The 13,477-nt window shown below is 39.8% G+C and overlaps 1 protein-coding gene across 1 annotated transcript in view; it reads right to left on the reverse strand.

Annotated features, from left to right (window-relative positions):
• Positions 1 to 4,562: 4,562 nt before the first annotated feature.
• Positions 4,563 to 13,477, reverse strand: part of LOC103367090 (probable G-protein coupled receptor 116) — a 51,471-nt gene continuing 42,556 nt past the window's right edge. Inside the window, exons 27-40 of the mRNA XM_008295008.1 lie at positions 13,439 to 13,477; positions 11,375 to 11,481; positions 11,229 to 11,287; positions 10,987 to 11,126; positions 10,701 to 10,907; positions 9,804 to 10,013; positions 9,567 to 9,710; positions 9,307 to 9,482; positions 8,919 to 9,083; positions 7,412 to 8,812; positions 6,320 to 6,361; positions 5,316 to 5,375; positions 5,098 to 5,164; positions 4,563 to 5,010 (exon numbers count right to left, since the gene is read on the reverse strand). Coding sequence (XP_008293230.1) covers positions 4,934 to 5,010; positions 5,098 to 5,164; positions 5,316 to 5,375; positions 6,320 to 6,361; positions 7,412 to 8,812; positions 8,919 to 9,083; positions 9,307 to 9,482; positions 9,567 to 9,710; positions 9,804 to 10,013; positions 10,701 to 10,907; positions 10,987 to 11,126; positions 11,229 to 11,287; positions 11,375 to 11,481; positions 13,439 to 13,477 — 2,894 coding nt within the window. The 3' untranslated portion in view covers positions 4,563 to 4,933. The remainder of the gene's footprint in view (positions 5,011 to 5,097; positions 5,165 to 5,315; positions 5,376 to 6,319; positions 6,362 to 7,411; positions 8,813 to 8,918; positions 9,084 to 9,306; positions 9,483 to 9,566; positions 9,711 to 9,803; positions 10,014 to 10,700; positions 10,908 to 10,986; positions 11,127 to 11,228; positions 11,288 to 11,374; positions 11,482 to 13,438) is intronic.

Genomic DNA, 13,477 nt, shown 5'->3' on the forward strand with positions numbered 1-13,477 from the left:
TGAACTCCAAGGTCAAGGTACATCAGTGACAGATTGCACCATCCGTCGTTGTTTGAGCCAAAGTGGACTTCATGGGAGACGACCAAAGAGGACACCATTGTTGAAAACAAATCATAACAAAGCCAGACTGGAATTTNGCCCAGAACAACCACTGAAGACATTAAAGGTGAACTCCAAGGTCAAGGTACATCAGTGTCAGATCGCACCATCCGTCGTTGTTTGAGCCAAAGTGGACTTCATGGGAGACGGCCAAAGAGGACACCATTGTTGAAAACAAATCATAACAAAGCCAGACTGGAATTTACCAAACTGAATGTTGACAAGCCACAAAGCTTCTGGGAGAATGTCCTCTGGACAGACGAGACAAAACTGGAACTTTCTGGCGAGGCACATCAGCTCTATGGTCACAGACGCAAACATGAAGCATATGAAGAACAGAACACTGTCCCTACTGTGAAACATGGAGGAGGCTCTGTTATGTTCTGGGGCTGCTTTGCTGCATCTGGCACAGAGTGTCTTGAATCTGTGCAGGGTCCAATGAAATCTCAAGACTATCAAGGTATTCTAGAAAGAAATGTGCTGCCCAGTGTCAGAGAGCTTGATCTCAGTCGCAGGTCATGGGTCTTGCAACAGGATAATGACCCAAAACACGCACAGCTAGAAGCACCCAAGAATGGCTCAGAGTAAAACATTGGACTGCTCTGAAGTGGCCTTCTGTGAGCCCTGATCTAGATCCTATTGAACATCTGAGGAAGGAGCTGAAACATGCCATCTGGAGAAGGCACCCTTCAAACCTGAGACATCTGGAGCAGTCTGCTCATGAGGAGTGGACCAAAATACCTGCTGAGAGGTGCACAAGTCTCACTGACAGTTACAGAAATACAGAAAATTTTATTTCCCCCTGTGCAATGGCACACTTGCATGGTGTACACTCTGTGTAGTCTGAACATTTGGAAGACACGCAGACGTCACACAAGGGTCTACAGAAGTTTGGGGGTTGGGGGTTACAACAACCTTTTATTAAGAAGTCATCTCCACCACCTTTAGACTTGTCAGATTCCTTCCGTCTGGCCTCATGAAACTCAGAAAAGGAGTCTGAATTCCGGATGGTTTGGTCCGGCACTAGAAGGTTGAGGTATGTTTCGGTAGGCAGACAATCTTACAGTTCTTCACATCCCGCTGGTATCTGAGCCAACCTCTGAGATCATCCAGTTTGGTCTTTCCAGGAACTGAATGTGAGCAAGACGACACTGGGGAGGGATGGGCGATAGGCCTGAGCTCTTAGCCTGAAGCGAACACCACTTCTTCTTCCTCAGTGCTTCTTCCTCAATTTCATGTCACCAGTGTTGCTGTTTTCCTCAGTATCATGCAGAATCTTCGTTGCCCACCTCTGATCTTTATGAAACTTGAAATTCATGATTTTATCATGCATACTTCAGTTAGGAAAATTAGTATTTTTTTCTTTAGAATGTGTCTCCTCTAGCTGCGATCCAAGCCTGACCACCTCCAACTGTGGTTTGACTGATCTGATCAACCACCAAGAAACTCTCAACTTCCACAGAGTTATATTGCTATAAAGCATATCGAACACCTGCAATAATCTCAAGAAGAACCGAAAATGTCTTTTTTACAATGTGTATCAGAAAAACGTATGTAATACAGGATTAAAATGAATAATAGATCATACAACGTCACTAAGTCCTCTGAGTGGAACCAGTGGACATCTCTCCTGGGCTATCAAAATGTCCAGAAACAATCTTGGCCACTCCCTTGAACTTGTTATGCTAATGAGCCCACAACAATAAATCTAATCCAAAGATACAGTTCAGAGTCACAGAGACCGAAGGACTCGTCTCAGTAAGTTTGCATCGCTGGGTGTGGGGTGAAACAAACAACACTAACTGAAAATCTCTCTACAGAACATGGGATCCAGTTTTGTTTTATTCTCCTGTTCACAGTGTTACTGATGATCTATGAATGGAAACTAATTTCTCTGTCAACACCACTGATGATGCTGTTGAGAACAAACATTTCTGTAATGAGTCTGAGCAAACTGCTACCACTTCATACTTGTTATGTGTTGCTGTTGGCTCTTTATCAGTTCTTGTAACGTGTGGAAACCTTCTTGTAATGACCTCCATCATTTATTTCAAACAGCTCCACACTCCTACTAACTATCTCATCCTCTCCCTGGCTGTGGCTGATCTGCTTGTTGGGGTTTTGGTGTTGCCTTTCAGCACTATGCTGTCAGTAAGTTCATGCTGGCACCTTAAAGCCTTGAATGTACTTTGTAAGTTACGGGGCTGTTTTGATATGATTCTGATCACATCTTCTATTTTGAACTTGTGCTGCATCTCTGTTGACAGATATTTTGTAGTGTGTCAGCCTCTGACATATAGAACTAAAATGAATGTCCGTGTAACTACGATTATGATCCTGGTGAGCTGGACGGTTTCTGTTTTACTTGGAATTGGCACCACACTTCGAGGAATGAAACAACAGCTCTCTAACAGAAGGTGTAACTTTTTCCACAGCTCAAGTTCAACCGTCATGGGAGTTGTTTTCACCTTTTACCTTCCAGCTATTGTAATAATCACTCTCTACCTAAAGATTTTAACAGTGGCACAGAGGCAGGCACGCATCATCCACAACACTACAAAGTCTGTCAATAAGATGGAGAGAAAAGCCACCAAAACTCTGGCTGTTGTGATGGGAGTCTTTCTCATGTGCTGGACTCCTTTTTTCCTTTGNAAGTGGCTTGGATGGTCAAATTCAATGCTTAATCCGTTTGTATATGCTTTCTTTTACAGCTGGTTCAGAACAGCTTTCAGAATGATCATTTCTGGAAAAATATTTCAGGGTGACTTTTCCAATTCAAAGTTGTTCTGAATCCAGATTTAAATTGCTGTCATGCCACTATTAAATGTCCCTTTTCACTCCATGTTGTGTATTTATGTCCAAAATGTTGCATATATGCATGTTATGTCTAAATACAACCCACGCTTTGTGTACTGACATCTCTGTATCCTTGACTTTACCCAGCGATTAAAGAGAAGGTGCTGCCGTAAAAGCAAAGACTCTTGATTGTCCTGCATTGTTCACGTCAACTTCTTTACCATTTTGTTTTGTGTGCAGATGATGGGCCCTTAATATGTCTAAAATACAGTATCCATAAAATACAAAGTGCAGTATGGTAGATGTGTTCATGGAAAAAGAGTGAACAAAGCTTTAACAGTGATTTAGTGAAATTTAAATCCTGCTTGTTTCTGAGACTCTGTAAATCCTATCATTTATAGTATAGAAGCAGAGATGATTTCAGGAGAACAGATCAGCTTATTGTCTTGCTCATTAATACAAGCTAAGAAGTTGCCTCCACTGTACTGCTTTGAGCATCACATGAAAAATGAAAATATGAGCACAACACAATTTAAATGTTACCTAAAGCAATGAATGGGCACTTTGCCTTCCCTGGTAAGCAGCTTCACAGTGGCTGGGATTTATGAAATAATATGCACATGCAGGGGTTTTAGTCTGAAGACAGTGCATGCATGCTCTACTCGTAGTTTAAGGTATGCACATATATTAGTGTTTAGACATCACATGCATCTGTTTTAGTCTGCAAGGCTGAGTCAGCCTTCTGAGGGTTCACATATATTGTGTGTTAGTTCTTAACAAGTGATTAAGAACAAACCTGTTTGTGTGAACTGTCAGCACAGATTACTATGATGTTTAAAGTCCACTCGTGTTCATAAATAAGTTAGTGAGCTTAATGAGAAATTAATCATTTGTGTGGGATCTTAAGACAAAAACACGTCTTTTATTCATAGCTTAAAAAAATAAAGGATTTGAAAAAAAATACATCTACTGCACATTGACAACTCATCACATTCTTACAGTACACATCATTCAACAATAATGCTTATCTACACTAGATTTTTTTTTTAAAGAAACTGAACATTACAGCATTTGTTTTCTATCAATAGCTCTTTTTTTCCTTCATTTTTTTCTTTTCCTTTCACCATCACAGTGCAAAATAGCTCTTGGCAAATGTGGAAGCATCCATAAAAACAACATTAGAAGTACTTCACTCTCTGAATGAAATCCTTGAAATTCGGACTGAACTACGACAAACACAGCAGAGCTTCCATGTGCTTGTCAGTTTGCACTTTGGCTGCTCTTAAATTGACATACACTAGGTTGCAAAACTGCAGAAATGAGCAACTGATTTGTTGACACAAAGACTGCAAGACTTCAAATTGAATTTACCAAATTGCATTTTTTTGGGTGTAGTACTCAACAGATACTTTTTCAATCAGTGTCCTTGTAGACACATCCAATTCAAAAGAAGCTAATTCGTTTTGTACTTGGATATGTTGAATATATGCTTAATTTTTACATCCGGGTTTGAACAAAACTACATAAATGGCCAATGATGCTAAACAATAACAATGGCGTTAAATAAAGACGTACTGACAGCAAGTTTTCAATGGAAAAGGTGCCATATTAGTGTCTTAATGCAACACAATGTTAAAGTACACCTTCTAGATTTCCTCTTTTAACAGTGTTAACATTTCACGACAATGTGCACAAAGTGCTGAGTTGTACTTTGTCCAATCATCAGCTTCTTCAGTAGCAGTCTAGGGTCATCTGCTTCTGCTTAAGGGACATAGTAATGCCGACATTTCGTCATGACAATACTTTATACGAGTTGCAGCCTTCTAACAAGTTCCTTACTAACTGCTCTGGTGGTTGTGCAACATACGTGTTACCAAACACTGCTTCAAGTATGAGCAAGTGGCAGCTCTGAAACAATATTATTTCACAGCTTCATTCACAAGATTGTTTCACTGCACTTTACGTTTAAGATATATTGCACTTGCTTTCCTTCCGCATAGCTGTTTTTATAATAAAATAAATGAATCATTATTGAGCACTAGTCATTTATATTAATAAATGTCTCTGATGCACCACTGCCATTGGAGTTTGAAGCGTTTGAAACATGGTAGATTTCTGAAAGACAAACAGCAGAATGTCAAGCAGTCAGTTAACTCAAGTAGACTCAGCAAAGCTGCTTCATGTAAAAAGAAAAAAACGTACCTCTTCTTCCACGGAGTCGATTTATCAAATTCATCCCACCGAAAGAGGAAATGCCACCACTTGTGCTCTAAGGTAGAAACAAATCCCAAAGTATGAAACTGAGTGAGTGTATTTTCACGATTCAGTTAGAAAAGGTAAGACGCATGAACACTGACAGGAAACCTGAGAAACTGTAAAGTGCAAATAGTTTTATCATATGAACAAAAACAATAACTTACTCTTGTTTGGTTAGAGCCAGAGGTCGGTGTGGGTGTCTTTCTTGAGAGGATAGCACGGATCTGCAGACCCAACGTAATTCATGTCAAAGGCAGAAATCATTCACATTTCAGGAAAGGTTAGTTCACAGGTTCATTTACTGGGAGAAAGCAGTTTTATATTTGTTGCCAGTAAGATGAGAAGCCTGATGCTGCAACACTAAGGAAGCTACACACTTCATTCATATATATGTATATTCTTTTATAATTATTAGTGGTATTAACTTACAGCATCTAGTTGAATGCAACTGTAACATCAAAGCGTATTCATTTTATACAGACTAAATTATCCAGGTTAAAAAAAAAAAGTCAATTGAGGTTCGAGGTGCTAATGAGTGGATTTTAAACTTTCAACATGGCTACCTGCCCCTGACCCGCCCCCTGGCTCGCAGTCTTAATGCTAAGCTAAGCTAACTGCCTCCTATCTCTTCATATATTGTGCACAAACACAAAAATGGCCGCCACATGTACCTGACTTCAGTGTTTCCATTTTATCTTGTGTAATACTTCAGCACCACTATTAAACTTGAAAAGTGTTTTCGTGCCATTACATTTATTTTACAAGTTACAGTTACTTTTTACTTTGCAGCCTGCATGCAAAACCTTTAATAAAAATGTATTGCTATATACTCTATTTCAAGTTTTAGAAAAATGCAGCAGCTCAAAAAAAAAAAAAGGCTGATTACATGTTGTTACATTAGTTAAAGGTCTTTTTGTTTTGATGGTTTTTTAGCAGGTTCAAATACGGTAATGTACAGTCACACCTTGCACAGGAACTAACTATTATTTGTAAAAACATATAAATTTAAAATGTATTCATTTACATGACTTTGTGAGACAAAATGTAAAAACTGATTTTTAAAAAAATCCCTTATATGCTTAATTTTTTCAAACAAATGATTACAAATAAGAAATTATTATATATTATTTTCCAAAATGTCAACCTGTTCCATTAAGAGTCAACATACCTTTGAATCCAGTAATGTTCCAAACACTAAAATGAAGAAACCCTGAAGGAAAAAAAACAAACATTTCTTTATCATTGCAATGAAAGAACACAAAAATTAAGTACACAAAAGTGCTGCATTTTAAGTAGGGATGCACCGATACCAGTTTGTGGCAAGCAGCATACAAGTACTTACATTTGGATACTTGCCAATACTTGGTAAAAATAACCATGAAACTGCTTTGCATGTAGAACGAATCTAAGGATCAAATCAATCCTCTGGTAGTTTGAACAGATTTTGCTGACAATGCTAATCCAAATATCAGCCGAGAGGCCAGTGCCTGAAATGTACTGTAATAAGCTGCTGATGCGTTTCTTTTTGTTTTTCCCCACTAAACTGTGCTTTGTTCGTACGGTTCTCTATGATGATAGCTGGGAATTTTGTACTTTGACTCCAGTACGCTGAGAAAACAGCAAAATCCCATATTGTCTCCAACTGACAACGGCTGCTCATGAAGGGCTTCTGACATTTTTACACACTTTGGACATTTTCTCTTGCTCCTTACGTTTTGCTTAAAGCGTCATCAAACCCCTTGAATTTTGCACATTGCTGATTATAGAGATGTTTCCTCATACTGCTAAAAGGAGCCATTTTGGATTTTAAATCTTGATTATACTCCAGTGCAAGTGCTCAGAAAGACAGCTGTTGATGCCCACTGATGCATACTTGTTGGTATACACTTTTCCTTGCCCATGGGAGTCCATTTGGAAGACTTTAGTAGAAACAGGTGCAATGGTTGTTAGTTATGTTTTCTGTCCATACACACCATTACCCTGATAGCGTGGAGTCTTGCAGACTTGGAGAGATGACAAGGACAGTATACCAATGGCCTTCCTTTTGTCATCACTGCCAACCCGAAAATACTTCCAACTACTGCACTCCTTCGCCTACCTGCTTAGCTTACCAGAAATTAACGCTACGTTGCCATACAGGGGTATCAAATGCAGTTGTATGCGGTTGTTTCAGTGCATGAACACGGTGTCAGAATAAAACCAGAAAAAAAGTATCGTGCATCCCTTATTGTAAGAATTGAGTTTCCATGGGTGCAAATACCTGTAATGAATTGAAGAATGCAAAGGAAATATGGATTCCTATATTTGTTGGCGATATCATGGTTCCCACTCCCAAAGACCAGGTCACCCCAAACAACGGAGTCAAAATGACCAAACATCTTATGATGACCACCAGGGTATGCTTTTCATCTGTCTGGGCAGCATCCCCCACACCTCGCCTCAGCATTTTGAACAAGACCACGATGATGATCAAAACATTAATGAAAGCTATGGTCAAGGCAGGTATCACCATGGCCAGCAGGGCTTTTGTCTTGATCCAGTTGAGCCAACAAGCTTCGTTTGTCCTTATGTATCCGTTTCCTGGTGCTGTGACGGCAACCGTAATAACGGCTATAATCAGAGGGCAGCCGTAACCCAAAATGAAGCCAATGGCCAACATGACTGACTTTGACATGTGCGAAAAGACCATAACTGTTCTGTAAAAGAGCAGAAGGCCTGACACAAGCATCCAAAAGAACAGAGCAAGGTAGAAAAAGTGCATGAAAAATGTTGCCGTGCTACATGGTCCAACTGGAACTGTGTAGTCCTCTCCTGGATCTTCAAGGGGGTTCTTAGCGATGGAGGCACCAATGATAAAACAGATGTTAGCGATCAGCAGAGACAGCGCGGTGTTAACGATGGACACGTGACGCATGAAGGCAGTGCTGTTTCTGGTGATGTCCTTCCAAACGTATCCTTCAATGATGAGACATATGACTAAGCTTGCCAGAGATATTCCAACTCCAATATAAGTGATTATATCCAAGGCTTCTCTTATTGATGGAGGGACGTCAGTTGCCATCAGTATTGAGAAGGACGTCAGGTGGTTGCAGGTGCAGGTTACTGTGTTATTTATGTCGGAAACAAACAAACAGCCCTCATCATCCCAAGCGCCAAGGTTATCAAAAAGTGTGAAATTCCAGAAGACACACTGCGGGTTCAGTGACAGCGATTCGTTTAACTTGTTGTAGCTCAGAGTGACGTTCGAAATTGTTTGATTTATTGTCACAAGCAGCACAGCAGCGTTGATGGCGTTGTCAGGGGCAGTTTCATTGGCGGTAGCGTTGAAGAGGCTGACATCGAAGGAGGAGTTCCTTGTTGGCATAACGTTATTAAGGGTGGAGAGAACGATGGTGGTGATGAAGACGTTGGAAAAGTTAGTGTTTGGAATATTTATGGCCACGCTGGAGTTCAGCATTGCATTAAAAGAGTTACTGAACACAGTTCTGTTGAGCTGGATCCGTTCAGTGTTAATCGTAAACGTCCCGTCCAGTCTATCGGAGAGTGTCTCCAGTGAACCCAGCAGTTCTGAGCTGGCGTTTCTGGTTTCATTTGCATTCAGAAACGCCCAGGACTCGACTGCGTCGTTACCAATGATGACATCAACGGTTTCTAGTACATCCTGCAAATGAAGAGATGTTTCACTGTAAGACAACAAACTCCAACAAAAGGTCATAAAGTATATTCGTTGCCATTATGAAAGGTAACCAAATTAATCTTTTACTTGCCTGCATGACATTTTCATTGACAACCGTTGTTACATTAGCGACGGTGTTTATGATGTCAACAATCGCAGATATTGTCTCAGATGAATTTGAAACTTCTGCTTCTTCTTCCTTGACAGTCGCACTAAGATTCCCAACAAATTCTGGCACTGTTTCCAAAATCAGGTCCTGAAAGAATGAAATGGATAAGGAAAGTTTCAAGCATTTTTTTATTTTATTTTATTCATTTTGATGTTGCAATTTAAACCACTTTTGTGTTAGAACTTTTAATTCTATACTGTTTGCCTCTTGTATATAAAAAAATCTGGTGACACCCAACCCTCTCCCAAGTGGTGTCAATAGTATTTAACTGCATACACAAAGCTGTTGGGTACATTGTTGAATCGCCTACCTGCGAACCAATCAATAATCTCTTGATTTCTATTATAATGCAGGTGTCTTGCTCAAGTCTCCACTGTCCGTTCTGACACCGTGCCGTCTTTGCCCCCTCTTGATCCTCATCACACCTTATGCTCGCTCTGTCGCCTTCTCGTCCAGTCCCATACTGAGTGTCGTTGCAAGCAGCAGCTTGAGAGTTAAATAATCAATTAGTCAAAAGGACTGTAAAACAGCAAAGTCAGGGTGCAGTTAGATTGCAAAGATTGCTCTTACATTCGACGAATATGGTCAATGTTGTCGTCTGTTCAAAGCCATCGAGGTCATCAACCCTACATGTGAAAATGCTTTCTCTTGTCTGTGATCCGTTGCAGTTTTCTATTGTGTAATCATACTGGATGCAGTTGCCTTCAACAGGACCTGGGAACATTAATCATTGTTGTTAGTAAGAAATTGTTAATAGGCGAGAGGTCCAACTTTTGGATAGATTGAGCAGATTCAGTTCTTGCTTACGTGACGATAAAAGGCTCGTGCCGTCAAACCATCCGACTGAGTAGGAGGACTGCACACAACACTGAAGTGGTTGCACCGCTCCGTCTTCGCATTTAACGGAAATTCTACTCTGAAGTCGCACAATAGGAGCGTCTCTGATTGCAGCATTTGTCACAACTCCCGTTCGGATAAAATGCATAGCTGTGCCCTCCAGTGTACATTCGTAGAGTCCTGTGATTAAAACAAGTAGGTATTACTGACTGCATTGGTATGCTACAAACCAACGAAGAGCAGTGATTTATAATCGCTATAATATTAAATTATGGAAATGATGGCAATATTGCGAGAGGAATTATTTTTAGTCAGTGTACTCTAACACAGCAAAAAAATATCATTACTATTATTTTTTACAACATTCTGATCCCAAACAACAATATATGCAGGCCATTTTCAAATGCAGGATCTTGCGATTACTTTAGGGCAGCCTGAACCTTTGTCTGTGTGAATGCAGGAACTGCCACTGCAGAACCTCTTTAGGGCCATTTTTAGGGAAGAAAAGTTGCTACTGTGGGTAGGTATTTCTGAGCACCCCTTAAAAGCTGCTGGGTGGGACAAAAAGCTGAGTTGGGAGATAAAACGAGAGATCACTGTTGACGGTGTAAAATAAATGTTAACATAGTTTTGGCCCCTCAAAGTTAACATCTCGGTCGAAATGGAGACAGAAAGGCTGAAAGGACCACCTTGCATCTGCCCCAAGTTCCTGCAATGGAAAGCTGCCTTTTGCAACTATGTCACAGTAGTGATGTGAGAATCCAGCTTCATATGCTGTATAAATAGGTAGCAACTATAGTATTAAAATATAAGGCAATTTCTTGGTTACTGATTTGTTACAACCATATTAGGCTCGCGATTACTTACCAGCATCAGCAGGAATGACGTTGTTAACTGTAAGCGTGGACTGATTGCCAATGGTGGTTGCTTTAATTCTGTCTGAAGTAATTTTTAGCCCTTTAAATTTCCACACAGAACCAGAAATTGTTCCCACATCAGTGCCGGGGCTGTCACACGTTAGTGTCATGGTTTGACCGGTATAAGTCAAGTCTGGAACTTTGAGTGGAGTTGGACCTTTGAAGAAAGTCAAGAGATCAGTTAGGAATTCAGTCAAGTTAAAGACAAACTAATAAACTAATGCTTTTGAACTTACTTTTGACCTGTGCAACAACTGGCTCAATGACAGCCGCAACTGACTCCATGGCTTCTGGGAGGTTTTTATTTGCTTCAGCTATTTCAGTTGCATTCACTTCTGTTACCTGAACTACAAAATCTGCGATAACACTTCCTGGTCTATAAGAACAAAAAAAAAAGTTGTGTTGTGAAATGTATTATGACTCCCAGCTCCAAATTATTAGAATTTGTTTTTTCTTGTTAATGTGAGAACCACTGTACCTGAATCCTGTTACAAAAGGTCTGATAAGCCCATTGATGCCGCTGTAATGGCTCTGTAACTGTAGGAAAGACATGAAGAATAAAGTCAAAATAAGAACACAAAGAACTAACAATCAGAATCGATATGGTGTCAACATTGCACTTACCACTGAATTAATCCTTGATTCAAGCTCTTTGTATGCAGAACTCGATTTATCGTTCAAGTCTTCAGTGAATTCCAAGTCTAATCTCATTGATACTGTCACATTAATTCCTGTTGGTTTAAAAGAAAAATGAAAAACATGAGCAAAGTCTGGATAAACATTTCTGTTTTCTTTGGGATGTAGAGTGCAGGCACACACACAACACAGCAAATCGCATATACACAAGACGACAACAAAGGAAATTATACACAGCCACATTATTTGAAAGAATTCCCAAATATCATTGGAAAAAGGAGCTAGCAAAGTTTTATTAATATCTCCAGAAGTCTGAAAGGCGCTGTAGTAGACAGTTTCCAGTGGCTTAACATTAGTATGAACATACAGCATATCTCTGTAATCCAGTGTAGACAGGATGGTGGCTTCTCTGTTATTGAAGGAGAAAAAAAATCTACATTCTGACATCTGAGTCTAATTTAAATTTTGATGTCAGAGCAGTATGAGTTTTGTAGGACAGTCTTTTTACAAATATATATATATAATGCTTTACTTTATTAGATCTCAGTTTGGGGTGGACTGAGAACATGCACAAGTTGTTCCCTTTGTGAAGTCTACAAGAAGTCCTTATGTTAAACTTAGAGGTCTGCAGGTCATTAAAAGCAGCCTGTACTCTGAAGAAAGCCGGGTTTACAGTGGATCGGATATCTTACCCTGAACAAAAATATAAACGCTTTTGTTTTTGTTCCCATTTTTCATGAGCTGAACTCAAAGATCTGAGACTTTTTCTATGGACACAAAAGGCCTACTTCTCTCAAATATTGTTCGCACACTTGTTGAAATCTGTGTTAGTGAGCACTTCTCCTTCGCCGAGATAATGAAGAGGAGTGGACCAACATTCCACACCCTGATCAACTCAATGTGAAGGAGATGTGTTGCACTGTGTCAGGCAAACGGTGGTCACACCAGATACTGACTGGTTTTCTGACCCCCCCAGACAGTAAAACTTCACATTTCCAGTGGCCTTCTATTGTGGCCAGCCTAAGGTACACCTGTGCAATAATCATGCGTCTAATAAGCATCTTGATATGCCACACCTGTGAGGTGTGGTTAGATTATCTCAACAGAGGAGAAATGCTCAATAACACAGGTTTAGAATAATTTGTGAACAGTATTTGAGAGAAATAGGCTTTTTGTGTACATAGAAAAATCTGAGATCTTTGAGTTCAGCTCATGAAAAATGGGAGCAAAAACAAAAGTGTTGTTTATATTTTTGTTCAGTGTACAATACAGAATCATGAGCTGAGAATCTACAGAGCTGAGTTAGAAAAAAATAGTATTTATGTACAGAGGAAGGAGCTGCTGTAAATCTTTGAGGGACACATTTATTAACCATCCGTGAACTTGATTTAAAACTATCCTCAACAACAGTTTTACTCTGACAGATATGATTTGAAACAGTTCAACAGAATCATCCAAACCCACAGAGAGCAGCTTATTTACAGAAATGGTTTTATCAACAGTGTCAAAAGCCGTCAGTGGCTCGACAAATAACACAGCACAGTGTTGCCTTTAAATCAAGTGATTCAACAATGTCATCCACAACAGCAGGTGTAGGCATGAATGTCTGACTGAAATAGCTGAAGTGCATCAGCACTCCCCCTGGGAAGTCATGTACTTATGCACCAACTTATGGTTATAGTCTGTTACTGAATGTTTGCAACAGAGCATTCAGAGAGTTCAGCAAGGTGGCTGGATTAATAAGTCTTCTGCAAGGCTGGTATTTTACATCAAATTAAAAGTTACTGCAGGTAATCTATCTACATAAAACCAGTGCTCCTGCTCACAGGTGATGAGTGGGAATACAATCCAGTATAACAAAATGTATAACTTCATGGAGTGTCAGTTAATCTCATAGTGGAGCAAATGTACATGTTGAGCCTGTTGAAGGACTGACAAAAGATTTCAAAGCACTCTAACATAGTGGTATTTAAAACACCTGATAGAAAAGGTGACATTTGGTTGAGTTTGTTGTAAATGTCAAAAACACTGATGTAAACACAAAAACATTACCTGTAGGCGTGGTAGTGGCTGTGGTAGAGGCTGTGGTAG

The sequence above is a fragment of the Stegastes partitus genome, unplaced genomic scaffold (genome assembly GCF_000690725.1).
Source record: "Stegastes partitus isolate 25-593 unplaced genomic scaffold, Stegastes_partitus-1.0.2 Scaffold1014, whole genome shotgun sequence".
In the NCBI taxonomy this organism is placed as follows: Eukaryota; Metazoa; Chordata; class Actinopteri; family Pomacentridae; genus Stegastes; species Stegastes partitus.